We start from the raw sequence: 27,426 nt of genomic DNA on the forward strand, positions 1-27,426 counted from the left end.
GCCCAAGGTTATTGTTTCATGTCAGGAGGATTCATCGCATGTGCTAGGGTTAAAGTGGGATCACACTAATGACACTTTAGTTGTGAGTAGGGGTACAAGCTGCGCTATCACCAAGTCCCTCACGCAACGCTTGGTCCTAAGTCTTGTCTCGAAAGTCTTTGACCCCATTGGTCTTGTCGCACCGTTTACCGTCGGTGCGCGATTGCTCTTAAAAGACATCTGGCGTGTCACAGGACAGCAATGGGATGACGAGCTCCCACAGGACATGATTCAAAGATTTTTGGTCTGGAGTGCGGACTTACCAAACCTTGAAAACATCAAAATTCCTCGAAGTTACTTTAGTGGACCCTTTGATAATACAGAGTTGCATATGTTCGGTGACAGTTCCCAGGATATTTTTAGTGCCGTCGCATTTCTTCGAGCCCGAGTAACAACCCCTACGGGCAAGATAAAAACAGAGCTTGCGTTTGTGTTGGGGAAAGCGCGCGTGGCGCCAATGAAAGTAATGACTGTCCCTAAACTGGAATTGCAAGCAGCTCTACTTGCCGCTCGGCTGAAGAACGAAATTATTCAGGCACTTACGGTAACTGTTAACCAAGTATTCATGTGGACAGACAGCACGACCGTTCTTCAGTGGATAAACTCTAATGAAAAGCAACCAATCTTTGTTGCAAACCGCGTTTGTGAAATTTTGGAGTATACCAGCGTTGACCAATGGAACCACGTCGCAACTAAGGATAATCCAGCTGACGCTGGCACGCGTGGAATGTCCGCTGAGGTTTTGCAACTAAGCAGTTGGGTCGATGGTCCACATTTCTTATCTAACTCAAGTTTCCCTTTCGTACCGAACAAAGACGTCATTAATAACATCAAACTTGGCGTCAACCAAGCAGTCATCATAGAAGACACTGTCTCTCTTGCTACATCTGTTAAAAAACAGACAACTCCCGTTCCGTCGTTATTCCCATTTGATAAGTTTAGTTCTTATCAAAAGTACTTGCGCATTGCCGCATACGTTCTCCGGCTTTTGCCGAAACATGCCGGCTACCGTAACCCCGATGGTAGCATTACCGACCCTACTGAGCTTGACGAAGCCGAGCGTCATCTACAGTATTTGGTGCAAGGAGAGTCTTTTGAAGCCGAAAGAAAAGATCTCATTGACAGTAAATTCGTTAAACGGAGTAGCCGAATTGCTCCACATTCACCGTTTATTAGTCCAAATGAGCTAATCCGTTCCTCGGGCCGCATCAAGCGGTTAATTGAAGTTGGGTTTAACGTAAGGCACCCAATCATCTTAGATGCACGTCATCCGTTTGTAAAACTGTTCCTTAAACACACGCACGTAAAGCATTACCATCAGGGCGTTGAATACCTAAGATCAATTGTGCAGGAACACTACACAGTACTGAAACTAAGATCATCCTTGCGTTCCATCAAAGCACACTGCCTGAGATGCCGAGAATTCCAAGCTGTAACTATGCAACCAATCATGTCTGACTTACCTAAGGAGAGACTTGCTTACCAGTCGCCTCCCTTCACGAACACTGGCGTTGACTACTTTGGGCCATTCTATGTTACTGTCCGCCGTACTACAGAGAAAAGGTGGGGCTTCCTCTTCACCTGTCTCACTACTCGCGCTGTCCATGTCGAGATAGTTACATCCATGGACACCAGTTCTTGTGTTATGGGAGTTGAGCGGTTTGTGTCACGTAGAGGTACACCTGCCATGATTTGGTCGGACAATGGCACTAACTTTATTGGAGCGGAGAAAGAACTCCGAGAAAGTATTGAAAAGTGGAACGTTGTCAACATTGCAGCTGAGCTCGCTCACAAAGGTATTAAGTGGAGGTTCAATCCACCCAGCGCACCACATCAAGGTGGTATCTGGGAGAGGTTGGTACGCAGCTTCAAGCGCGTGTTGTATACTATTCTTGGCACGCGTCGCCTCACGGATGAGGTACTGCATACTACCTTTTGTCTCGTGGAGAATGCTCTTAATTCCCGTCCTTTAACACCCGTAAGCGCTGATCCGTGCGATTTGAACGCTTTAACGCCCAACCACTTTCTTTTAGGAGAACACTCTACCGGTATTCCGCCTGTTGTCGGCAATAATGAGTTCGACCATCGTAAACGTTACGCCCGTGCGCAGTCGTACGCTAATGCGATCTGGTCCCGTTGGATCAGAGAGTACGTACCGACGCTGAACCGACGCTCTAAGTGGCAGACGCCTGCCGAGCAACACCTTAAGACGGGTGACTTGGTTTGGTTAGTCGAAGAAACCAACCCTAGGGGTTACTACCCAACCGCTCGGATTGTGGAACTCCGTTACGGCTCCGATAGCGTCGCGCGCTCCGCCGTTTTACGTACGTCGACCGGCTCACTCGTCCGCCCGCTTGTAAAACTTGTACCAGTTTTCCCAACCTTCTCTTCCGGGCCGGAGGATGTTACGAAGTAAATGGACGAATTTTAGCCAATCAGAATTGAGTATTTATATTCAAATTTAAATGCGTATAAAACGTTCTAATATACGTAGAAAGTTCCGAAAAAGTTCATTTAACCTAATTTTAAGTAAATATAACCACTATATTTATCGATTAAGCTGGTTTTCGACTTAATATTTTTAGGTTTTCTAGACAATTGCCGATTGAATACGAACTGATTTGACGTCAATAACATCAGACAAAAAACCAGTAAAAGAGCATCGAAAAAACCTTGCCGTCTAAGCTTTCACTTGTTGCTATGATCATCGCTAATGCTATGTACGTTGTCTACTTACGTTGCTTTCAGAACACGTTGCTTTATATATGAAAAAAGATATAATTGAAGCCTTATCGGTAGACTGTTTTTGACCTATTTACAGCTACAGAAAATAAAGTCGGACACGGCAAAAAGTTTCTAAAATTGTACTTATGTTAATAGATATGTATAGATTGAGCGTGGTGAATATTATAGCAACAAGATAGAGTAGATAGTAAAAATTATTTATGAAACAGTATATAACTGTTGTTGCATTTTTCTACATGGAGTCACTTTTTCTACATGGAGTGGGAACAAAAAGGGCTGAAACTCACATCAGTGACAGAAATTCCGCCATTTTCTCTCAACATTTTGTTAGTTTCGCTCTCATCGTTTTCACTGTTGTCCCTTTTTGTGACTTTGGCCTGTCCGATTAGTCGAACCATTTCTGCTCTGAAATCTTTGAAATTTGAGAGTTCATTCTGTGTGTCGGTTGAAATCACGTGACGAAAACAGAAGACATTCAACTGGGCAGTGACTGTTAGATTCATTTCCTGACACGATACTCGCTGAAACACACTACACTGAGTTATGTAACTTTTTTTGTTTTACTCAAAAAAACATAAGCACTCTAGTCTGTTAATCATATCTCCATATCGCTTTGCTAGACGACTTCACCTGAGTACTGTAACCTAGGCAACAGAAGTTACTGCAACGAATATCTATTCATCTTCAAAAGTGATTTTTTTTACTTCGGGTATGATTTTTAGAATTTAGGAAAAACTTAGCGCTAATTTAAGCCTCCATAAACTACATTATTCGATAGTTGTTTAATGAAATAAGGCTTTTAAACCAAAAATAAAAAGCCTTTATCAGAACAGAAGAACTAAAAACTTAATTTTCAACTCTTGCCACATCAATTAATTTGCACTGATAATTAAGGTGAATTTGGAAAGTCTGCAGAGAAAAAAAATCCTTTTTAGTTGAGGCTTCAAACGGCGTCTGTGCAAACGGTAGCCAAAAAGAACAGAGAACAAGAATATGGGAACTACAAGAAAGTAAATTTAAAAAAAGAGATCTTTCAAACTTTTTATACCTGGAACATTGCAGAATGATTCCTAAATTTGGAGCCAGAAAAAGATTCATTCAAACGGTAATACTGCTTCTCGGCATTCCTTGGCACAGTTTTTGAAAATATTTATTCGGAAATTTAGGCGAAAAATAAATCGAAATCATATAGCACCTTAAGCAAGAGTTGTAAAATTGGCGAACATGTAATAATTACCTTAGCACACCAGAAACTCAAAAGTGTATATTCTATTTAGAAAAAACTAGCTGCCCGATTGATATATAAACGATCATAACTTAAAACAAGCGCACGATATTGATAGCTGCACTGCAGAATACATTACGAACTAACGCCCCTACCTGATTGGGACGGACCATTTGGTCCATTTCAAAAAAATTTCTAACAAATGTATCTTAAAAAAGTAAAATTCTTTTAAAATAATTATAGTTACGAATTATATTGAAATATGGTTACAAAAGAACTATTTGGAAATTGCTTCAATTTTTTGCGACCAAATTTCAAAATTTGCCAATTAGATAATTTTGAGGAAATTGGTGACAACATTTGTTCTCAGATTGCCCATTTTAAAACTACGATATGCTTCAAAAGATGCCCACATGCTCAATTGTTCCGACCCACTTTAGTGGGGGAGGAACTATGTACTGAAATGGTTTTTTTTGTTCAGAAAATTTTGGCCGATCGATATAATCATCGTAGAGAGTAGAGAGTTGTGAGTGGTATCATTAAAAAGCCTGTCCAGCGTAGAATATGGAATTAAAAAGATTTGTTCAGTTTTCGATTGCTATAGCGAGTTATCGAGGTTTAAAGTTTTGTGAAAATCAGACGTATTTCAGCTGTTTTTTTGTTCAGATTCTCAGTATTTTGACCTATTTTTCGTCAATTTTGTCAAAATTTGTTTAAATTTGTAACTGTAGTGTTACTGGTTTTATCTTCGGGACCAAATTTGGGAGCAAATTTGCCATTTTAACCGACTTGCTTTAAATTTGACGGAAGTAGATACTTTATAACTTCGGCCATATTTAATTTCACAAACGAGCTAGTTGTACACCCACTAACTTTGAGAGTCTTCTGGAATTATAATTCTGCCAGTTTTTATGTAAACTTAAACTCGATAGTTATACAAAATGCATTTTTATTTTTGACAAACTGAAAAGTTTTTTTAAAAAAAATTGATCTTTTTCGCAACCAGTTGCACAAATGAGATTTTTGTTAGGAGCGCAGAAACATCTGGGCTGATCTTGATGTCGCCATGGATTCCTACGATAGTTTTTTTTATATTAATGGGGCGCGACATTTTTTTTCAAAACATTTCCGCTATGTAACTTACAAGAATTTCAAATCAGGGCTCAATTATTGACAGATTTTTACAAAAAACGAGGCCCAAAGAGATTATATTACGGTTTCAGAGTTAGGCTCATGGTTTTTATGGCTCTGACCAATTGTCTTCGTTAAAATTTTTTTTTTACGTTTTTCTTGAATTTTGCTTTCATTTGTTATCTTTTTTGTAGGCCAATGACTTATTGTCCCCAAACAAAGATCCAGATAATTTTAGGAGGTATAAATGAACCTAGACACATCTTCCAGTTGCTATCTAATGTCTGTTCTGACTTTGAATACATTTGTTTAAAGAAAATATCGGTTAATTTTTTATTTTTGATACTTTTATCTTATTTCTCTCAACTTCTGTCGCAACCTCAGTAAAAACAGGTAGAAACCGGTTTCCTGGGCTGATAAATTATTGTCCGTAACGATTTTATGTTCAACTAATGGTCTCTTTGTTTTGATACTACGCCTTTCCGTTTTCTTTTATTTTTGGGCATAATTGCATATTTTATGAGCTCATTTTGTTTCCTTGTCGAAATATCACATGATTTATCAGTCCAATTGAAAGAAATTATAGTAGGAAAAATGAACAGCGTTGGGAAAATGCGAAATTGAATATGTCAATTGTTTTTGTTATATAGTTTTATGCTTTTTGAGCTGAGACACGTTTATCTCGCAAAATTTTATGGAGTTTTTTTTGTTTTCCCGCCTGTGTTTGATTTTATTTTTTGATTGTTATTTTTTATTGTTGTTTTTTTTTATTGCTCTTCACCAAATATCTACCAACGATAGGTCTCAATTGCTTCCCCAGGACGTATATCTCAACCTGGTTAAAGATTTCAGTTTATAGCTGCTTGTTTCAATGACTTTAAAATTGATTAAAAATTTTTTTCAGTTGTATGTTTTTTGTTTTCATTCTCATAAACATGTAACACAATCTCAATAATTAGAAGTCTCAATGACTTTTGTTGATTCAACAATTTTATTGCGTTTGGTTATACGGTGTGACTGATTGCTTCGACCATTAATTTCATAAAAGTTTTTGAGATTTCTATACTGTTCAATTTCTGGGTGTTTTTTGCTGTCATGTCTACGTAGTCGTTTTTATAAGGAAGTTTGATGTTAAAATGAGGAGAAAGTGAATATTTGTGGGGTCGTGAATTAATCTCATTATTAAAAAAACCAATTGGCTTCCTGAGGTAATTCTACTTTTTCCATCGCTTTTTGTTGAAATCTTAAGTTTGTTATAACTTTTGAAAATTTTTGTTTTCATAAACTTAATTAAGTTTTGAGCTTCATTTTTTTAAAATAATTTTTCGGTCGATATGTAGCTCAGCCTCTGTAAATACAAGTAACAACCCTTTTCTAGTGAACTATAACTTAATCTCTATAGCGGTTTTAGCTTCAAACATTTCTTTCTCGTCTTGTTACTACTGTTACTACGCAATTTCATTAAATATTTGAGAAATTTTTCATTTTTGTATATTTTATAGGATTTTTGATTTCTTTTTAACTTAGAACAATATTCGTAATTCCCGCTGGCTGTGAAATTTTGCACAATTAAACATTGGATAAGGACATGTCTCAACTGCTTCCTATGGCGATATAAATGAACATTTTATGGATTTCAGTGAAATAAATTGTTTTCAAAAATAGAAACGTACTTTTGAACTTCGCACCTCTTTGCTCTTTTTGCCACCTGTTAATCAGTCGCATTGGGGACGGGTACCATATTTTTTTCTAAAAAAGTAAAGGTTAAATTGTTTCGTTTAGCTTTTATCTGATGCCAGTTTGATCTTATGATTTTATTTATTATAGACATTGTTGGTCGTAAATACAGTTTGCTGTTTGATATTTTTTATTTTTCTTTCTAGTAGTCATATTATCAACAACGTTCATCTGCCCTCTAGTTTGGTATTATTGTATTCCATTGGTTGTTTATGGAACGATATGTATGTTTTTGAAAGTTTTCTATCTCTTCATCATTTAATAGCCAATTAAGTCAAGAATGAGGATGAGCGGGGTCGGAACCTTATGTGCGTACGCACATTACCGAGCATCCTTGTTGTGGAATATAGTGACAAATTTTGTCACCATGTTCAACAAAATAAGCCATTGTGTAGAAGTTTGTCCTAATCTAGTTCAAGTTGCATTTGGTAAGGGCGCTTTAATGTAAATGAACTCAGAGATGTATTCAATAACGGACAAATCTCTAATTGGGTTACTTTAACTCAACTCAAACATTAAAACTAAAAGCTTTTTCTTATGCTTTTTCTTAGATTGCGATTTATAATTTCAATTTTGTTTTGAAAAACTGATTATCCTTAAAGAGAGCCATAAAAACATATTCGAAAAATTAGGACACGAGGATGTAGTAAAATGTCACCACATCACAGAAACAATTGAAACTGCAATTTGCATGCAGTTTGGGGAATCCTTACTCAATTTTAGCACGCAGAATCAGTTTCAATTCTGGGTGAGTGATTTTGTAATTACATAGGAAAGTTCTGCGATTACTAATTTCTAAACCTTTTTAAGTTTTAATTAATTGATATCGCAGCAAGCGCACAAAAAATTATACCAGAAGTCATTTTGGTCTGGAACTGTCTGGACAGAGGTGAGCTGAAAATGTTTTTCGAATCGCTCAAATTAGGCGTCTATGTTTTGTCTATAAAAAAGCATGGTTAGTCTATAAAAAAGCCATTCTCGACTCAAATAAGTTTTCTCACGAAAAGACTTTAGATGAGCTCACGTTAAGACCGTGGCTGACTTTAATTTTATACAATAAGTCATTAGGTGGACCTATGAAATGTTAGCTCGACTTTAACTGTACTGATGCTTCGCCATATATTTATAGTCAGTAAATACCCCCCCCCCCCCCCATAGATTTCGTCTTGTAAAAGTTCGTCTTGTAACTAACCGTATCAGCGACGAGATAGTTGTTGAATCTGTTCAACATCTGCATACTTTCAGCCTCCTTTACAATCATATATGTATTCTTTGGTGACGTAAGCAACAGGAAGTTAACACCGCTTGTCTCGCTGTTTCGAACTGCCTGCTGGTAGTCGAACAGGTACCGTCTGGCAGTTTTGTGTGACGTCACGTGTTTCACTTCCATTGCCATTTCCTGCCGCATGAACAGAGTTGAAGAGAAACGGAAGTTGTCATTCACTAAAAATAGAAAATGATCGGATGAGAACAGAGGCAACTTCGATCGTGTATTAAAGGTAATGGAAGCGGGGGGGGGGGGGGGGTCTTCAGGGGGACATCCTGTCATGAAAAAGACATTTAAAAGACACTCTCAGCTGCCCGGGCCGAGATTTTACCCCTATTCTACCCCTAATTAGCGGGGATTAGGGTGTAATCCGTTTTCCACTGTATTTTATCGGGGAAAAGAGTGTGAGTGCAATGTTAAAAAATTACACTTTAATTACACTCTTTTATCCACTCTTTTTACACTCTTTGTAAAGAGTGTAATTAAGGGTGGAATGATAAAAGATTACACTCTTTTTTCCACCCTTATACTGAGTATCAATTTTTACACTCTTTACACTCTTTTCACCGGTATTTTTGGGTAAAAACCTCGACCCGGGTGGGCTTTCTTGATAAATCTGTACTTAATTGTATACGATATTACTGAAAGACACTTTTTCTTGAAAACATTCAAAATTCGTATGTTTTAACGGTTTCCAAGAATCTTACCAAGAGTTTTATCGAGAAAAGCAAACGTTTTGTCCAAACGATTTTGTTTTCATCATCCGATGTGATCAAAACAATCTGTGCTTTCAAATTTATCAGTTTATTAGCGTAATAAAATGTGGGACTACAGCCCTTACAATTATTTACAATTATTCAGTTTCAAACTACTGATAATTTTTGGATAACGTGCTGTTACTAACCAGTATCATTTTTAATCTTTAAATCATTTTAACTTGGTTAACAGAACGCTGGTTATCAATACAACAGATCAACAGTTTATGAATCTCATTTCATCAGCGTTTTTTATTGTTCCACATGTAAAATATTTGTTATTATTCTCCCCGTTTTGGTCAGGTAAGAATAAAAATAGTACAACTGCACATTAATCAGATCTAACCAGTATCATCGTCGTAGAACACCACCGCACTAGTCCAGTTGTTAAAAAACATAAAATCAAAAACAGCTTTCTCAATATGTGGCATTAGTTGGAATGTTGTGGCGATTGGCTCGACAGATCTGTAGCCAGAGTTCCTCTGTCTGGTTGCCAGACTAGTGATGACATTTTTGGAGTAGAGGGTCACGTGGGGTACCTCGAATGCACGTGTGAATGAATCAATGGCCTGTATTGTGACGTCATCCTTGACGAATGAGAATACTGAACTGATTCCGTATTCGAAAGCTTTGCACACTGAAATAGAACATCTTATATTTAGGAAGAAAATAACATACTCAAAAAATTAATTAAATTGGTGTTCATTTGATTTTATGGTTCAAATTAATAAATGTTTGAATGTTTAAATATTTTTTCTTCGAAGCGTGTTTTTCATCCTCTTGGTTTTAATTTTGATGTACTTGTTTAAAAAATTATAAAACCACTGCTGACAATTTGAATTATAAATTGACAACATTTTATAAGCCGTACGGTGTCCAGGCAAAATAACGTATGCTAAGATGCCTAATATGTGACAGATCTAACCAATATTTACCCACTTGTTAAAATTATCATAAAGCCTAATAGCATAGAATAATGCCTAATACAAAATTTTAAATTCAGTATTAAATCCATTCTGTGCTCTCCCCCCCCCCCCCACCCCCCCCCCCCCCCCCAGTGTTTTTATGACCCCCAGTTACAAATTATATGTTTTTATATAACACGTTACTATGTAAGAAAATAGCACGTGCGCTTGGGGGTCATAAAAAATTTATGCTCACTCAGCTGGGGGGGGGGGGGGGGACAGAATAGATCCTCAGTATTAAAAAGAACTTGCTTGTAAAGTCAAATTATAATTTGCAATTGGATTATAGAACAAAAAGATCAAAAGGAACAATCTGGGTGTTAATAGCATTGGGTAATTCCTCACATTGGGTATATGGCAAAATGTAAATATGTCAAGTAATAACCGCGTACAATGGAATGCGAGTAGAAATGAGTCGTTTGAACTCCTGTGAAGCAGTTTGTATTTTCCTGGAATCAGACCCCCTGGCACTGACTGGATCTTGCGACTGAGGTTGAACAGTCTCTCAGAGTGGGCTGACAGCGCATCCGATCCGAAAAAGGCCGCTAAAACAAAAAAAACGTTCAAGTAGATTGAAGTCTGGAATTGAATACAATATTGATGTAAAGGTTACGCGACTGCTTAGAGTCACTGAGAACTTCTGGCGTTTATCGAGAACCGCGATGTGGTTTGGGATGTTATGTCAGAATTTCGAAGTGACTTCTGCAGAGTCACGTAACATTGCTTTAAAACACGCACTTGCACGTTATAAAATATCGAAAGTCTGCAGTGCCAGAAGTTAAAATTCCAGAAGCTCCTATATATGTAGACAGAAGTTGAGTTCCACTAACTTTCGTCATTTTAAAACGTGCAAGTTCCGTGTTTTAAGCAAGGTTATGTGACTGCCGGAATCACCTCTAATTTCGACTTACTGTTGAAACGATACCAGAGGTCAAATAAAACCATTAATAACTGGAGTTTTCTTTCTCATTTTAGCCCCCGCATAGTGGTCCTATAATGTATCCCCCCATAACTACCGTAAATATAGCGCCCCTATTACATAAATATCAAACGTGATTCATTTCATTTTAGTTTGGGAAAATTCATAGGGAAGCTTTATGAAAAAATTTTCTTGCCTAAAATATGATGACTTACAAAATATTTTCACAATTTTTCTGGAAATTTCTTTGCGTCAAATTTGTCCATTAAAAATAAAAACTCTTTTGCATGTAGTTTTCCTTAATGGCGCTCTGCAGCTGTGTTAATAAAGCTGTTCTGCAAATAAAACTTCTCATTGGTACCGAAAATAGCTTAAACTCTCCAATAATATTACCTATTATCGCACATCTTAATCAAATCTTTCCTGGGGAGTGTGCATAAAGCACTACGGGAGCAGCTAATAGCTAGTATTATTTGATTTTTGTTGATAATTTTTCAGTCTTAATGACCTGTTTTGATCGTCTTACTGCTGTATTCATTGTGTTACTGCTGTATATACCTGACTCACTAGAATTACACAAAATTAGGTAAGGACAAAGACAAAATCTATAAGCCAAAACTTAAAACAGAGTAGATTGACTTAAAAAACTCTAAAACAAATACATTAGGAAACGGAAAAACTCGACTAAATTGTTCAGTTTGTAAAAAATGAAAAATTTTCTATTAGTTTTAAATATTGAATGTTGTAAAAAGCGGAAAAATCTATTACTTAGATTCTCAAAATAATAAATAAAATAGAAGAATAAAAATCATAACAGAACAAGTGTTATTTTAAAATTAATAAACATAAGGTGCCACAGATTTCTTTTCTGCTGCTGTGATTACAAGAGGTGACTAAGAACAAAAAAAAACTGCATCGTTTTCAGAAAAATCAATGAATGCGATGAAACAATTCCTATTTTTGAAGCTGCTTTGGTGGTGGTAAATCCATAAAGATAAAAGATGTTGAACAGGGTAGTTGATCAAAACACATGCCTGAGGATATCAAATACTTAATTATTCAAATTTCAAATTTAAAGGTAACTAGGGGCATCCTAGGAGGTAAAAGATAAGATAAATCAAAAAGGTTTATGCAAAAATGGGTGTCAAGCATTTCAGAAATAACTACAATTTATATTGGAAGTCAAAACAAAATTTAGAGCATAAGAAACTGTTTGTGAATTTAGCTTAGTAAAACATAAAACGCGACAATTAAAACAACAGTTTGGAGTATAATTCAAAAACTCGCAACTTTTTTGAAAAACTAAGTATCGAATGGACTTGAACCCTTAGCTTTATCACAACAAATGACGAAAAATACCATATACTTTGAGAAAAAAAATATGAGCTCTTCCAGCCATTTGGCGGTATACAGAACTTGAAAACAAAAAATTTTAAAAGCTTCGTTTGAAGAACCATTGCACAATTTTTTTTACCAATATTGTCCAGTGTACAAAAAAATCTTTTGGAGACTGAACAGCCAACTTTTGATTTCAATCAGATTTGAATATTCCAGAAAACCAAATGATTTTTTAAAATAAGCATAATTAAAGTAGAATGTAGAAAACGGATTAAAAAATAATATGGGTTCAAGAGAGCAATTTTGGTATAAAAACTTCAAGCAATTTCGGTAAAAACAAATTTCAAGAATCTAAAAAAATATACAAATCTCACGTACAGATTGGCCTTTTTGCAAACAGTAAACGGAAAATTTCATGGTTTATTCTACAACCAGCCTAGAAGAAACAATCTTGAAAACAGTGACAACCGAAATCATTGAAAACATTGGTCCAAAAACGGAATGTGAATACCAATTCTCGAGAAAAATCAGTTTCCTCTCTCAATTCCAATGCAGCCTCTGACACATTAAATCTACATTTTTTCCGACACCTGCATCTACTGCTCCACTGTGCTTAAAGTCAAATTCAACTTTTAATGTCTGAAGGATCAAAATCTATAAACACAAATTCCAAAAAACTTCATTCAAAATCATTTGTTTTTTCTGACCACTGGATGCAAGTTCCGTGTTTTAAGTATCGTTATTGTGACTGACGGAATCACCTCTAAAATTCGTCTTACTGTTGAAACGATACCGGAGGTCAAATAAAACCATTAATAAATGGAGTTTTCTTTCTCATTTTAGCCCCCGCATAGTGGTCCTATAATGCATGCCCCCCCATAACTACCGTAAATATAGCGCCCCTATTACATAAATATCAAACGTGATTCATTTCATTTTAGTTTTGGGAAAATTCATAGGGAAGCTTTATAAAAAAGTTTTCTTGCCTAAAATATGATGACTTACAAAATATTTTCTCAATTTTTCTGGAAATTTCTTTGCGTCAAATTTGTCCATTAAAAATAAAAACTCTTTTGCATGTAGTTTTCCTTAATGGCGTTCTACAGCTGTGTTAATAAAGCTGTTCTGCGAATGAAACTTCTCATTGGTACCGAAAATAGCTTAAACTCTCCAATAATATTACCTATTATCGCACATCTTAATCAAATCTTTCCTGGGGAGTGTGCATAAAGCACTACGGGAGCAGCTAATAGCTAGTATTATTTGATTTTTGTTGATAATTTTTCAGTCTTAATGACCTGTTTTGATCGTCTTACTGCTGTATTCATTGTGTTACTGCTGTATATACCTGACTCACTAGAATTACACAAAATTAGGTAACGGCCAAGATAAAATCTACAAGCCAAAACTTAAAACAGAGTAGATTGACTTCAAAAACGCTTCAAAAATAAGTACAACAGAAAACGAAAAAACTCAGCTAAATTGTTCAGTTTGTAAAAAATGAAAAATTTTCTATTAGTTTTAAATATTGAATGTTGTAAAAAGCGGAAAAAACTGTTACTTAGATTCGCAAAATAATAAATAAACTAGAAGAATAAAAATCATAACAGAAGAAGTGTTATTTTAAAATTAATAAACATAAGGTGCCACAGATTTTTTTTCTGCTGCTGTGATTACAAGAGGTGACTAAGAACAAAAAAAACTGCCTCGTTTTCAGAAAAATCAGTGAATGCGATGAAACAATTCTTATTTTTGAAGCTGCTTTGGTGGTGTTAAATCCATAAAGATAAAAGATGTTGAACAGGGTAGTTGATCAAAACACATGCCTGAGGATATCAAATACTTAATTATTTAAATTTCAAATTTAAAGGTAACTAGGGGCATCCTAGGAGGTAAAAGATAAGATAAATCAAAAAGGTTTATGCAAAAATGGGTGTCAAGCATTTCAGAAATAACTACAATTTATATTGGAAGTCAAAACAAAATTTAGAGCATAAGAAACTGTTTGTGAATTTAGCTTAGTAAAACATAAAACGCGACAATTAAAACAACAGTTTGGAGTATAATTCAAAAACTCGCAACTTTTTTGAAAAACTAAGTATCGAATGGACTTGAACCCTTAGCTTTATCACAACAAATGACGAAAAATACCATATACTTTGAGAAAAAAAATATGAGCTCTTCCAGCCATTTGGCGGTATACAGAACTTGAAAACAAAAAATTTTAAAAGCTTCGTTGAAGAACCATTGCACAATTTTTTTTACCAATATTGTCCAGTGTACAAAAAAATCTTTTGGAGACTGAACAGCCAACTTTTGATTTCAATCAGATTTGAATATTCCAGAAAACCAAATGATTTCTTAAGATAAGCATAATTAAAGTGGAATGTAGAAAACGGATTAAAAAATAATATGGGTTCAAGAGAGCAATTTTGGCATAAAAACTTCATGCAATTTCGGTAAAAACAAATTTCAAGAATCTAAAAAAATATACAAATCTCACGTACAGATTGGCCTTTTTGCAAACAGTAAACGGAACATTTCATGGTTTATTCTACAACCAGCCTAGAAGAAACAATCTTGAAAACAGTGACAACCGAAATCATTGAAAACAATGGTCCAAAAACGAAATGTGAATACAATTCTCGAGAAAAATCAGTTTCCTCTCTCAATTCCAATGCAGCCTCTGACACATAAAATCTACATTTTTTCCGACACCTGCATCTACTGCTCCACTGTGCTTAAAGTCAAATTCAACTTTTAATGTCTGAAGGATCAAAATCTATAAACACAAATTCCAAAAAACTTCATTCAAAATCATTTGTTTTTTTTCTGACCACTGGGGCTCAAAGTAACAAAAAAATATAAAAGGCGAACAATCAACTTTTAATTTCATTCAAATTAAAATAATTTTTAAAAGCAAACTATTTGTCAAAAAGAGGGCAGAATTAAACTAAAATAGAGAACTAGAGATCAAAAGAAAAATCGGAGTATAAAAGAGTAATTTTTCTCCAAAAGTAAACGGCGAGAAATTAAAAAAGATTACACAAATTTATTGTACCGATCAGCTTATTTGCAATCAAAAAACGACAAATTTCAATTTTTTGCTACTAGTCTGATAAAAACAGTCTCAAAGACAGTGATAACCGAAACCGTTGAAAACACTGGTTCAAATATTGAACGTGAACACAAATTCTAGCAAAAATCGGTGTTCTTTCTCAATTCCAAAGCAGCTTTTGACAAATTAAGTGTCCATATTTTTCGATATCTACATGTACTGCTGCATGGTTCATATAAAATCATATACAAATTTTTACGTCGAAATGTATGAGCAGAACTTTAAGAAAACAACGTTTAATATTGATACAAATAACTTCATTATCAAAAGTAAGAGGTTAGTAAAAGCTAACTCATTATTGACGCCATTCATAGTTAGTAGGTTTTTGACAAAGAACGAAATTAGTTTAAAGAAGGTCTGATTAAATTGAAAAAATATTAAAAATGCGTATTTTTGTTTTTTTTTCTTCCAAAAATCTAGTTTGCGTCAAATATGCAACCAAGATTTTTTGTTGAGAATCCCGTCAGAATAATAATGGAACAAATGTTTTCTAAAATTATGTTTGCCTATTGAAAGTACTCAGACGTTTAGTTTTTTTATAGTTTGTTATTAGTTTTTTGATAATTCATATTAATTTTCTCAGAAAATCTTGAAAAAAACATCAACTTTCAAATCGGATTGCAAATGATTTTCTTTTCTCTCTGATTTTCGGGGGCTCAAATTCTTTGCAATAGAAAGGGAGAAATGAGTAATGAAACCAAAAAATTGATCAAATCAGCAGATTGTAGAAAAAATTTACAGAAATTTTGTCTAAATTTTTTTCTCTCAACAATGAATTTATGAAATATTTTATCTAAAAAAGCAAAATTTTGGAAATATGACTTTGTAGTGAAATTCCTGACACAGTGAGAACATTGATTTACACCATATGTTATTCTGGTGTGGCTCAAAGAAGACAAAAACTAACTTAGCATAAAATGTGAGGCTTGCACAAAGTTCTCACATTTTTTTTCATAAAATGTGAGCACCATAAGAACGTATGAAAAATTAAATATAAAACTAAGAGCATTTGAGTGCATTTACATGTTCTTTCGCAAAATTTTAGACACAGGAAACATTGTTCTACGATAAAAAAAATAGGGTGTATGTGTTTTTGAGGCACTGAAAAACGCCTCATGCTAGGTCCTTTGAATTGATTTTCCCAACTGAGTAAAGTTGCAAGTACGAAGTGATTTTTAAATGAGGCAGAATGGAAATTAGACAAGGTTGAGCTTTGAGCCCAAAATTATTCAAGTGGCATTTTAAAGTATGATGAGCCAATAATCAAAAAGCCCGACGAGCCATCACGAAGTGCCTCTTTGTTGAAAAAATTTTCGCGCTAACAAACTGTGTCGCAAAAAGACTTTTTGTGACGGAATGGGATTTTTTAAAATCGATTTAATTAAATTCAAGTATAAATTGGCTTCTCAAAAACAAACACTCAGGTTTTTGTTTTGTTTTTGATAACAATTGTGTCTTCTCTGTTTAAAAGTTTTTCCAGATCGAGGAAACGTACAACGATTTAACCGCACAACCCTAAAGAATTAATTTTTTGTTTGTCACAAATTTCCGGATTATGTTGCAGTTTTTAATGAAAACTTAGGATTCAGCAAAACAAAACTAGACACTTATTTAATCAATTTGCGATGCAACAATGTTCTATCACTTGTATATCTTCTGAAAGTTCTCTAACTGGAGGGCTCCACTCTTTTATTTATGTCATTAATGATATGTACTAATTTTTTTGTATACCACAAAATCTTGTTTGCAGGTGGTCTAAAAATTAAAAGACCCAGTTTATCTGTCATGCATAAATATCACACTTTTTATGAATACAAATTAAGGGATTTTCCATTTCACCAACCCGACTAGTGGGATTGGAAATTGAGGTACCAAGTAGCTTTGTAATTTAATGATGGGGAGAAATATGTCATATCGGGGGTCTATAATCTCACGTGAGGGGGGGGGGGTCTAATGGAAAAGATCCAGACATTCGAGGACTTTGAGTACGTTTCTCCTGTGGTCGTCTTATTTTGCAAACAGCGTTTCTACCTCTGATACTGTTAATGTCATGAGCCGAAAAATGGGAGCAGAAAAAGGCTTCTTGTTTCGCAATGGGAACTCTACAGTGTCTGACCCTCTTGTGCAAGAGCTCTCTAAATACGCAATCGAGTGTGGGGACGGAGAACTAGTTGGCAAGAAGGCAAAACAGGTTAGCTTGGAAACTTTTTTCTGATAATGATGGCTCGTTATGGTAAAGCAAAACTACCTGAACGTTTCAGGTTTGCAGAGAATGTTTTTTTTCCAAAATCTCAGTCTAGCATGAAACCACGTTGTCTCTGAAAACTTTGTATGTGTGTTTTCTGGGATCTTTCCGCTTGTGCCCCCAGCTTAGTGGGCGCAAATTATTTGCACCCCTGGACGCACGTGGCATATTTTTACATAATGATTTACTATGTAATACCACGTGCACTAGGGGGGCGCAAAACGTACTGGGGGCACAGAACGAAAAGATTCGTTTTCTGCTACGCCAATTTTTGTCGAAATATAGATATGATCACATCTGCTTTTGACGACAGGCAGACGAACATGACGAACATACCGACTGTTTCATTTTATATGCATACAGAGTTTGTATGAAATTGGATCTGTATTCTGCCCTCTTCCGACCCTCATTTGCAAATTGTGTTGTCATAGCACGTAACTTTGGAAAAATAGCACGTGCGACCGGTGCGTAAATTAAATTTTAGATGACCACTGAAATGGAGAGACAGGTCAGACCTAAATTGTGAGCAGAACCCCGCCTGTCAATTAAAACTCAGATGCCGGATCTATTCTGTCCCCCCCCCAGCTTAGTGAGCATAAATTTTTTATGACCCCCAGGCGCACGTGCTATTTTCTTACTTAGTAACGTGCTAAATTTGTAACTGGTGGTCATAAAAAGCACGGATCTTTTCCGTTTGTGCCCCCCAGCTTTGTGGGAGCAAATTATTTGCACCCCTGGACGCACGTGGCATATTTTTACATAATGATTTACTATGTAATACCACGTGCTCTGTAACGGGGGGGGGGCAAAACGTACTGGGGGGCACAAAACGAAAAAATTCGTTTTCTGCTACGCCAATTTTTGTCGAATTATAGATATGATCACATCTGCTTTTGACGGCAGGCAGACTTGATACAGAGTTTGTATGAAATTGGATCTGTATTCTGCCCTGTTCCGACCCTCATTTGCAAATTGTGTTGTCATAGCACGTAACTTTGGAAAAATAGCACGTGCGACCGGTGCGTAAATTAAATTTTAGATGACCACTGAAATGGAGAGACAGGTCAGACCTAAATTTTGAGCAGAACCCCGCCTGTCAATTACAACTCAGATGCCGGATCTATTCTGTTCCCCCCCAGCTTAGTGAGCATAAATTTTTATGAACCCCAGGCGCACGTGCTATTTTCTTACTTAGTAACGTGCTAAATTTGTAACTGGGGTCATAAAAAGCACTGGGGGCCGAAACAGAATAGATCCCAGATGTCATTGCATAGTAAAAATCAAGTTAAAAAATGGCAGGTCCGTATTTACCTAACTTTCAGTCAGCTGCAGAACTGATACAGAACGTTTTCAGAGTAGCCTTAACTTTCAGAATTGTATCATAAATATTTCAGGGAACTTCAGTAATGATTCGATTATTTCTGTGAGATAGAGCCCAACTCAAAATCATATTTTTTTGAAAATCCAGAATACAATTCCAGATTTTATCTTAAAAAGTCAGAAAAATCATTTTCATCATTACAAACACACATAAAATTGTTTTCAATTTGTTTTGGAGCAAAATAAGACTTTAAAAAAGACCATCGTTTTACGAAACAAACTGGCTGATATAGCTTGTTCTTTGAGGATTAGGGAATTTTGGCAGAATTGCAGCAGGCGACCGTGATTGGGTCACAGAAAATTGTAAATCTTCCTCAAGGTGGGTTTTATAATATTGAGTTCGCAAACAGTGTACCCGATATGGCTGACCAGATTAATGTGCCATATCAATTATTTAAAGCAGAAATCAGCGCTTTATCTAATGAGATAGTATTACTCTTGCTTCCCTTCCGGCGTGATCACAAAAATGACATTCTGTTGCACTCAAAAGTACGTATCTCATTAAAATCTGTTGGGTTATGGGTTTTCGCAAGCGGAATAAAAGCATTTTTATCATTGCCCGGGAAGTAGTAGCCCGTCGTTGATTTTCTGTCGTTCACGTCACCGGACCAGTCTGCATCACTTTCCCCCACTAAATCATAACTAGCTTCTTTTGTGTAAGTAAGTTTTAAACATTTTGAACCTTGAAGATATCGCAAAAATTGTTTTCCGCATACCCAGTGTTGATTGGTGGGTGCATTCATGTGTCTGGACAGAATGTTGACTGTGAACATGATGTCTGGCCTCGTCTGATTGGCCAGATACAGAAGTGATCCAACCAAGCTTCTGTAGATGCTCTGGTCCACTTCTTCGTCTGTGTTCTGTGCTGTCTGAAGTTTCAAATTCAAATCAGCTGGAGTTCTTGATGGTTTGCATTGATCCATTTGAAACCGCTCAAGCATCGTTTCTATGTAGCGTTCTTGGTCAATTGTGACTTTGCCCTCTTCTCGTCTGATTCTTAGACTCAGAAATCAGTGTAATCGCCCTCTGTCTCCCAAGTGAAATGTTGCTTCGAGTGCCTTTTTGACATCGGAGATTACTGTCTTGCTTCTTGATGCCACTATGATGTCGTCAACCCAGACCAAGATGAAATTGTGACCCTCTGTCTCTGCTCTTGCGAACAAGCAATGGTCATTCCTGCTTCTGGTGAACCCCTGTCTCAGTAGGAAGTTTGCTGGTTCTTTATACCAGTTGTTAGCTGCCTGTTTCAAACCATAAATTGATTTATTCAGTCGGCATACCAACTTCTCCCCATCTGATCCTTGTTTTACAAACTCCTGTGGCTGTTCCAGATACACTTCTTCCTCTATTGCTGAGTGCAGGAAAGCCGTCTTGACGTCAAACTGTTGCATCACATAGCCCTGCTTCGATGATAGTTGAAGTAGAATCCTGAATGTCTCTGGCTTACAAGTAGGCACAAAAGTCTCAATGTAGACCAATCCTTCCACCTGTTTGAAACTTTTTGCCACATAGCGTGCTTTTTATTTGTCCACTTGACAACTGGGTCCCAATTTCACTTTGTAGACCCATTTGCCCGGTATGACGTCCCTGTCTGTGGGTGGTCTCACTAGGTTCCAAGTCTCGTTGTCTTGGAGTGCCATGACCTTGTCCTTCATTGCCCGGTGTTATTGGTCCCAATCGTCACCATGCTTGGCTTCGTAGAATGTCTTGGGTTCCACATATTCACCCTCAGTCACATCAAGATGGGTCCTGACTTCTCCAAAAAATTGCGGAATATTTGTTGCTCGTGTCCCTCGTCTGGGCTCTGCCCTGTCCGCTTGCTCCAGTGCCTCTCCAAAGAAGCCAACTTTCTGTGAGAATTTTTCCGTTTCACTGTCTTCCAGTGACTCCGAGTCTCTGAGACACCCTTTTGTTGCAATAGATTCTTCATCCAGTGCCGCTTCTTCAACATCTGAGGCATCTGATCTCAGTATCGTTTATTGAGTGTTCACGCTCTCTGCGTCATGCCACTCCTCCTTTATTGCAGTAGATGTGCCATGCTCCTCTTTGTTGCCATCGTCTTGATGACCATCATCTGAATGCCATATTCCCAGTTGCTGTGACCCCTCATCTAGTAGGTCGGGCGTCTCTGTTGTCATGGATTGAGCCCACTTCGGACTCCTTGATGATCACATCTCGAACTGCCACAACCTTGCGTGCGTTGGGTACGTACCCCAGGTATAGTTGTCTCCTTCAGTGTAACCCACAAAGTTTCCTTCCAGTGCCTTGGGTTCAAGTTTGCTGACATCTCTGTCCCGATTCCTCATGAAGACTGTGCAACAAAAAATAGATAGTTTACTAATTGAAAGCTTAGGTTTTATACCTCGCATCAGCTCTGCTGGGCATTTTTATTCTCCTTGTCTCACAACCAAGTTCCTGATCCTTGTTGCATGGAGAATTGCCAATCCCCACATCATCTTGGGAAGACCCGAGTCAATGAACAAACATCTTGCCATCTCCAGCAGTGTCCTGTTGCAACTCTCAGCTAACCAATTGTGTTGTGGCGTCTCTGTTATGGTATTCTCCTGTAGAATGCCTGCATCTAAACAGTACATCTTGAACTGCTCTGAGAGAAACTCCTTCGCATTGTCTTGTCTCAGCTTCTTGGGCGTCCATGCAGCTATTTCCTTTGATGCAGTTTGATGCAGCTTTTTCCTTTCTCGAAAGTGAAGCTATGTCCCCACTCCGTGCATCTTGAGACTGATAAGAAGTTTGAAGAATAGTCCGGCACACACAAAACATTTTGGAGTTCGCATTGGAATTCCCCTTTGTTTGAGGGTATGCTGATCCTCACACAGCCCCTGCCCGCCACTCTGGAAGCCTCTCCGTTGGGATTTTTGACCACTGACTGAATGGGCACAAAGTCCAGGAACTCATCGATGTTCGTCACTATGTGATCTGTACAACCACTATCCACTAGCATGCCTGCTGTCTTCCACTGGGTAAGAGCTGCCCCGTATTCCTCGTCTGGTGAAGCCAATGTTGGACCCATTGCCCTTGACTCATGTTTGCCTCTATCTCTTTGTCTCTTGCATGCCCTGTCTAGGTGACCTTTCTTACCACACTTGCTGCATTGTGCTGTCTCTTTCCTCCTGCAGTCCTTTGCAAAGTGTCCAGGGATCCCACACACAAAGCAGTTTCCTTTCCTGGGCCCCTTCTTGAAGTCACGCTTCACTGCCAGTGCCACTGAACCACTTTGTCCATTGTGCCTCTGTGCTGTGCTATCATGGAAGTTCTGCAGCCTTTTCCTCAACTCTGTGAAGTTCGTTGCCGGGTTAAAGCTTTCCTGTATAAAAAAACTTTCATACCTAATTGGCAGACCATTGAGGACCAAGGCTTTGAAGAGGGTCCCTGAGACTGCTTCACCTGCTTCTTGTAGCCTTGTGAGCAACTCCTGTCGTCTGATGAAGGAACTATACAAATTCTCAGCATCCTCGAGCTGCAGTCGAGCAAGCTGTGCCAACAAAGTCACCACTGTTGGCATCTCCACACTCTGAAATCTCTCTTGCAAAAGCCTACAAGCCTTTGCTCCATCTCCGATGCCGTCATCTCCCACATAGTCATGTCTCATCAGCATGAGGGTCGTTGCATCTAGAGTCAGTGCCAGATGGCACCCCACATTGTTCCGTTTCTCCTTGATGTCTACAACTTCCTTCTCATATTCATCCGTCAGAACCTTGTGGTTCTTATTTTCATCATTGCTGGCCCCATTGGCTAGTGGTGCAGGCTCATTGGGTTGCTCCTCTGTCCCAAGTAGTGATTTGTAGAGTCCCTTCGTCTGCATCATTGCCACAAATCTTGTGTTCCGGACTGGAAAGTCTTGTGCCTTTCCTGTGTAGGTCAGCAGTTTCACTGTCTGTTGATCTATCGTAGTTTGAGCAGGCCAAACAGTTGTGAAAGGAAAAAGTACTAAGCATAAAATGATTATGACTGTCAACAACAAATTAGTTTTGTTTTAGAAATCAATTTCATTACTTAGAAAATTGCTGGGCCCATAACCTGTTGGGTTATGGGTTTTCGCAAGCGGATTAAAAGCGTTTTTAACTATGTAGAAAAATTAATTTCTCAAAATGAGAGAATAACAAGAATGATATTTTACAGTAGAGTTTAGAGGTTTACAGGAGAGATCTGATTATTAGATCAAGATGGTGATTTGATTTTGGGGATAAGGAAAGGCTCGAAAATCAGCTGTATATATACCCATTATTAGTGCGAGAAAGTCATGATACAAAACTAATCTTAGCACCATGATTTAGAGTGGGGGTCGCAGGGGTTACCCAATATGGTTTGCTTCTGCAAATTTCTCAGAAATCAGTCGCAGGGGGTACCATAGAATGTATACAGTTACACTTTTCTAAGAATTCTTTCACATTTCCGGTGGTATCATAATCATTCAGTAAATGCTGGGAAGATTTTACATCCAATAATCTCACTCTAATATTAGTTATCTAGAGTCACCAATTTGAACCGATTATTGATTCTAAGCACCTTTTCTTAAGGATTCATTTATATAAATTCTCTGATTAAAGTCAATTTGCTTTTGTCTTTCTAAACTTGTAAGTTAAACTTTCACACACACACACACACACACACACACACACACACACACACACACACACACACACACACACACACACACACGCACACACACACACACACACACACACACACACACACTCATACCGGTCACCACCATCGTTATGCTAGCATCCAAGCCCCAGCTGGCTACTCTCGCCGGTCGTTTGAGAGCAATTCGCCTGACGGTAGTCGGTTATTTTAAAATTTCTTGAATTTTTTGCAATTAAAATTCTATCAATTCTACATTGATTCATGAAAGTTACTGAAAAACTTCTCTAAACACACAGTTTACCATGCAAAACGCTGTTTGAGCGTTTTTACTTTGTCAATGAGAATATTAAAAAATTATTATTATATGGGCCAATTTAAATGTAGGCAAAATATAAATTATTGCGGCTAGAAACCCAGCTGGTAGGGAAATTTAAACCAAACTGATTAGGTGATGGAATGTGTTAGGCTAAATACGAAATCAATGAACAACAACAGTGATAGAGGTTACAAATGCTATTTGCGGATATTGAGTGAATGTTTTCACGAGTATTCGGAAGACATTTTCGACGAAAAAACTATGATTGGCAGTTTCTGTTCATACGAATTGGGACAAAAAGCAACAAACAAAGTTAGTTTACAGTACATTGATCACGTTTTTAGCTCATGATGACCTACTTTTATCGTTTTCGTTCACTTTCAGCTGTGTTTTTTAATATAACTCACATAGAAAGATTGCTGGTTAATATTAATGATTATCTTGTCGATCGCAAACATAATAAAAGCGCTCTACATTTTTTCTCTCGAAGTGAATTTTAAAAAAATCGTGTCTTACCACAAGCTTTTTTTGGGAGAAAAAGTGACACACGAAAAATTGCCTGTTGTTACATGATAAATCGTATTTTAATATGAACAACAGTAGTGTAACCAGATACTTTCTTTCAGGGTTTTCGGATAACTGAAAAAAATACTTTCTCAGAGTTTTGGTTATTTTCATGTTATTTAGAATACATGTGCGCTCATTGTGTGAATATATTTATGTTCAGAGTGAGAACCAAACTATGGCCGTTGGATAACAAAAAAAAATTATTTTTAATAACCTCATAAAATTATCTTCGTCTGTGATTTTCGAATTTTTGTGAAGAGAAAATTTTTTTAACATTTTCTGTTTCCCTAATTTCTTTTTGCAAAATAAAATTATTAACTGGCAAGAAAGTTGTTTGACGGTTATTTCAATTTCAAAAACTTTGTGACAGGCCAACTTGTTTCAACATACGTATGAGGACAATCTACCCTATCACCTTTAGCCTAATAGGAAGTAGATTTCCAATAACAATTTCATTATAAAACTGTATAATTATTATAAACTGTATAATATTTTAAAACTGTATAACACACCTTCTTCAGTTTCTTAATGCAGTTTTCAAATGAAAATATTCAAAAGTTTGAATGTGAATTTGGGGATTGTCGTTTCATGTCCTTCGTCTCTAACTTCGCCCTCACATGCTGTGGGCGATTTAAAGATTGTGGTTACAGAGTAGCAGCCAACACTTTAAAAAGACTCCAGTTTGCTGCACACTTATCGATGGTTCATTGCAAGAGGACCAATTTGGACTCTTCTTTTTATGGACTCGTAATAAAACCTGTTCAAACTATGCGGGCAAAAGTCATTGAGGCAGAAATCTTGATAATAACGTTTGACATTGACTGCAGCGGTCTGTTGTAGATTATTAATAGTCCCCTAATCGATTCAGGATGTTAATCTTGCAAGAAGCTTGCAAGATCTTGCAAGATTATGCACAATCTTGCTAGAGTTTCTTGCAAAGTCTTGCAATCTTCTTGCAAGATTTTGCAAGATTAAAAACAGCTTTTGAAGATTCTTGTCACTCGTTAACCTCTCCTAAGCAAACAAGCGCCTAAAAAGCCCCTGAAGTCCATTCCTATCCTAGTTTTGTATCAAAGAACATTTTTCCTGTCTTATTCCTATGTCTTATGAGAAGAAACGTAGGAAAGCAGACAAAATTTTAATTCAAATGAATCAACTCAAAAAAGTTTAAAAGTACATCACGTCGAAAAAAAAACAATCTAGCTCAAGAAATTGTGTGGCTCAACTCAATTTGCTATTTGTATTCGATTTTAATTGTATTTGAATCCTCTTTACATTTCAGTGTGACTGAAGTCAGTAAAAAATCTTTTTACAATACAGAAAATTTTATAAAGCATATTAGACCCCAAGCTGGAAGTCTCTGGATGTCTCGTTATCAAGTTTTTTGGTGCCTACTGGTCTATATACCCTTGCCGTATGCAACATAAAGTAGAAAAAAACTAGTATTGAGTAACTTTTCTGGAAACCAATCTTTTAAATAGGCTATCACGACTAATGTACATATGAAATGCTCTGTCTAAGTATTACTAATAGTGCCGCTACTACTACTACTACTTCAGCTACACTCCATAGCTGAGATTTTGATAGAAGAGAGGGTAAGAAAAGTTTGAGAGTGGTTGTCTATCTTGCCTTCCTGGCAACACCATGGAACTAACATCCTGTCTCGACTAGAGCCCTCCGAAAAATAACTCCGATTGTCAGATAATACGGCCAACCAACGACAGACCCCCAAAAGTTTCTGTAAAAAAATTATTTATGATTATATAATCTACCGGGCTAAACATCAAAAGTTTCATAAAGACACAAGTTTAAAATTTTTTATTTTAGGAATGCAAGATGGATGGAGATTACAGCAGTCCCGAATCGAACTCAGCTAATCGCACTTTATTCAGTAATTTCTGCAAGACATTATGGCACTCTGTAATGTTTGTAAATATCTATTTTAAGTTTGATTTTTGTATTGACAATTTTGGAAAGAATACTTTAAAATAATTTATAATATATTATCAAATTAATGACGAATACCGTAGCAAGATATTGAGCATGTAAAGTCCGCGACCCAAGACAGGTATTGGCCAGACCGACTTGGGTCGTGGACAGGGGGGTCCGGTTTGACCGTCCACAATGGTCTGGAAAAAATTTGGGTCGCGCCTTCCGTCTGGCCAATGGCAATTTTAGTCTGTTCGGTCTGGCGAATACCCATATTTAGGTCTGTTCGGTCTGGCCAATACCCATATTTCGGTCTGTTCGGTCTGGCCAAAACCCATATTTCGGTCTGTTCGGTCTGGCCAATACCCAAATTTCGGCCTGTTCGGTCTGGCCATTACCCAAATTTTGGTCTGTTCGGTCTGGCCAATACCCATATTTTGGTCTGTTCGGTCTGGCCAATACCCATATTTCGGTCTGTTCGGTCTGGCCAATACCCATATTTCGGTCTGTTCGGTCTGGCCATTACCTAATTTCAAGGCCTAGAGGTCCAGCCAAATAAGAGCCAAATTGTATAAATGCGTGCTGTATTGACCGTTTTTCAAAATAGCAGCCCATAAATGGTAAAAGACATCTACTTCTAGATGATTAGAATACTTCATTAACCATCTTTTGAAATTTGCATTTGTCTCTAAATCGACGGTTTTTTTTCAATAATTTCTTTTTAAAATCTCATGTTCATTTGTCATTCAAAAAAATGAAACGAATAAATTATAAATTTTAGTTGATGTTTATACACGTTTAAATGAGTCTGGCTAATAGTCTGGCCTAGGATCTGTTCAGTGTGGCCAATGGTCTGGACAACGGTCTGGCGGATGGTCTGGCCTACGGTCTGGACAATGGTCTGGCCTAAGGTCTGTTCGGTCTGGCCATTGGTCTGGACAACGGTCTGGCCGATGGTCTGGACCACGGTCTGGCCTAAGGTCTGTTCAGTCTGCCCAATGGTCTGTACAATGTCTGGTCAGTCTGGCCAATGGTGTCCAAAGTCTGTTCAGTCTGGCCAATGGTGGCCAAAGTCTGCTCGGTCTGGCCAATACCTATCTTTGGGTATTGTCGGTCTGGCCAATGCCTGTTTTGGGTATGGT

At 37.2% G+C, this 27,426-nt stretch overlaps 2 protein-coding genes across 3 annotated transcripts in view; one reads left to right on the top strand and one right to left on the bottom strand.

The window, feature by feature from the left end:
* Positions 1 to 27,426, bottom strand: part of LOC142352047 (glutamate receptor 3-like) — an 80,292-nt gene that overhangs the window by 39,795 nt on the left and 13,071 nt on the right. The window contains exons 2-5 of the mRNA XM_075404394.1: positions 10,257 to 10,409; positions 9,246 to 9,536; positions 8,070 to 8,320; positions 3,072 to 3,305 (exon numbers count right to left, since the gene is read on the bottom strand). Of these exons, the coding sequence (XP_075260509.1) occupies positions 3,072 to 3,305; positions 8,070 to 8,320; positions 9,246 to 9,536; positions 10,257 to 10,409 (929 nt within the window). The remainder of the gene's footprint in view (positions 1 to 3,071; positions 3,306 to 8,069; positions 8,321 to 9,245; positions 9,537 to 10,256; positions 10,410 to 27,426) is intronic.
* On the top strand, positions 16,945 to 26,361 carry LOC142351955 (uncharacterized). 2 transcript variants are annotated; one of them, XM_075404242.1, is made up of 4 exons: positions 16,945 to 17,060; positions 17,215 to 17,430; positions 23,921 to 24,100; positions 26,183 to 26,361. In XM_075404242.1, exons 1-4 carry the CDS (start codon positions 17,025 to 17,027, stop codon positions 26,345 to 26,347), a joined length of 597 nt encoding a protein of 198 aa, XP_075260357.1. In that variant the 5' UTR covers positions 16,945 to 17,024; the 3' UTR covers positions 26,348 to 26,361. The 2 variants fall into 2 exon arrangements, with proteins under 2 accessions (XP_075260357.1, XP_075260358.1); XM_075404243.1 differs by lacking the exon at positions 16,945 to 17,060 and having other exon boundaries at positions 17,179 to 17,430.

Source organism: Convolutriloba macropyga, chromosome 13, assembly GCF_964194025.1.
Source record: "Convolutriloba macropyga chromosome 13, txConMacr16.3, whole genome shotgun sequence".
Classification (NCBI taxonomy): Eukaryota; Metazoa; Xenacoelomorpha; order Acoela; family Convolutidae; genus Convolutriloba; species Convolutriloba macropyga.

Excerpts from the sequence above, each read along its gene's own strand:
- LOC142351955 (XM_075404242.1), top strand. The coding sequence starts at position 17,025 with ATGCATAAATATCACACTTTTTATGAATACAAATTA. Across the intron at positions 17,061-17,214 it reads CTTTTTATGAATACAAATTA|AGGACTTTGAGTACGTTTCT; the intron begins AGGGATTTTCCA and ends TCCAGACATTCG. Across the intron at positions 24,101-26,182 it reads GACAAAAAGCAACAAACAAA|GAATGCAAGATGGATGGAGA; the intron begins GTTAGTTTACAG and ends TTTTTATTTTAG.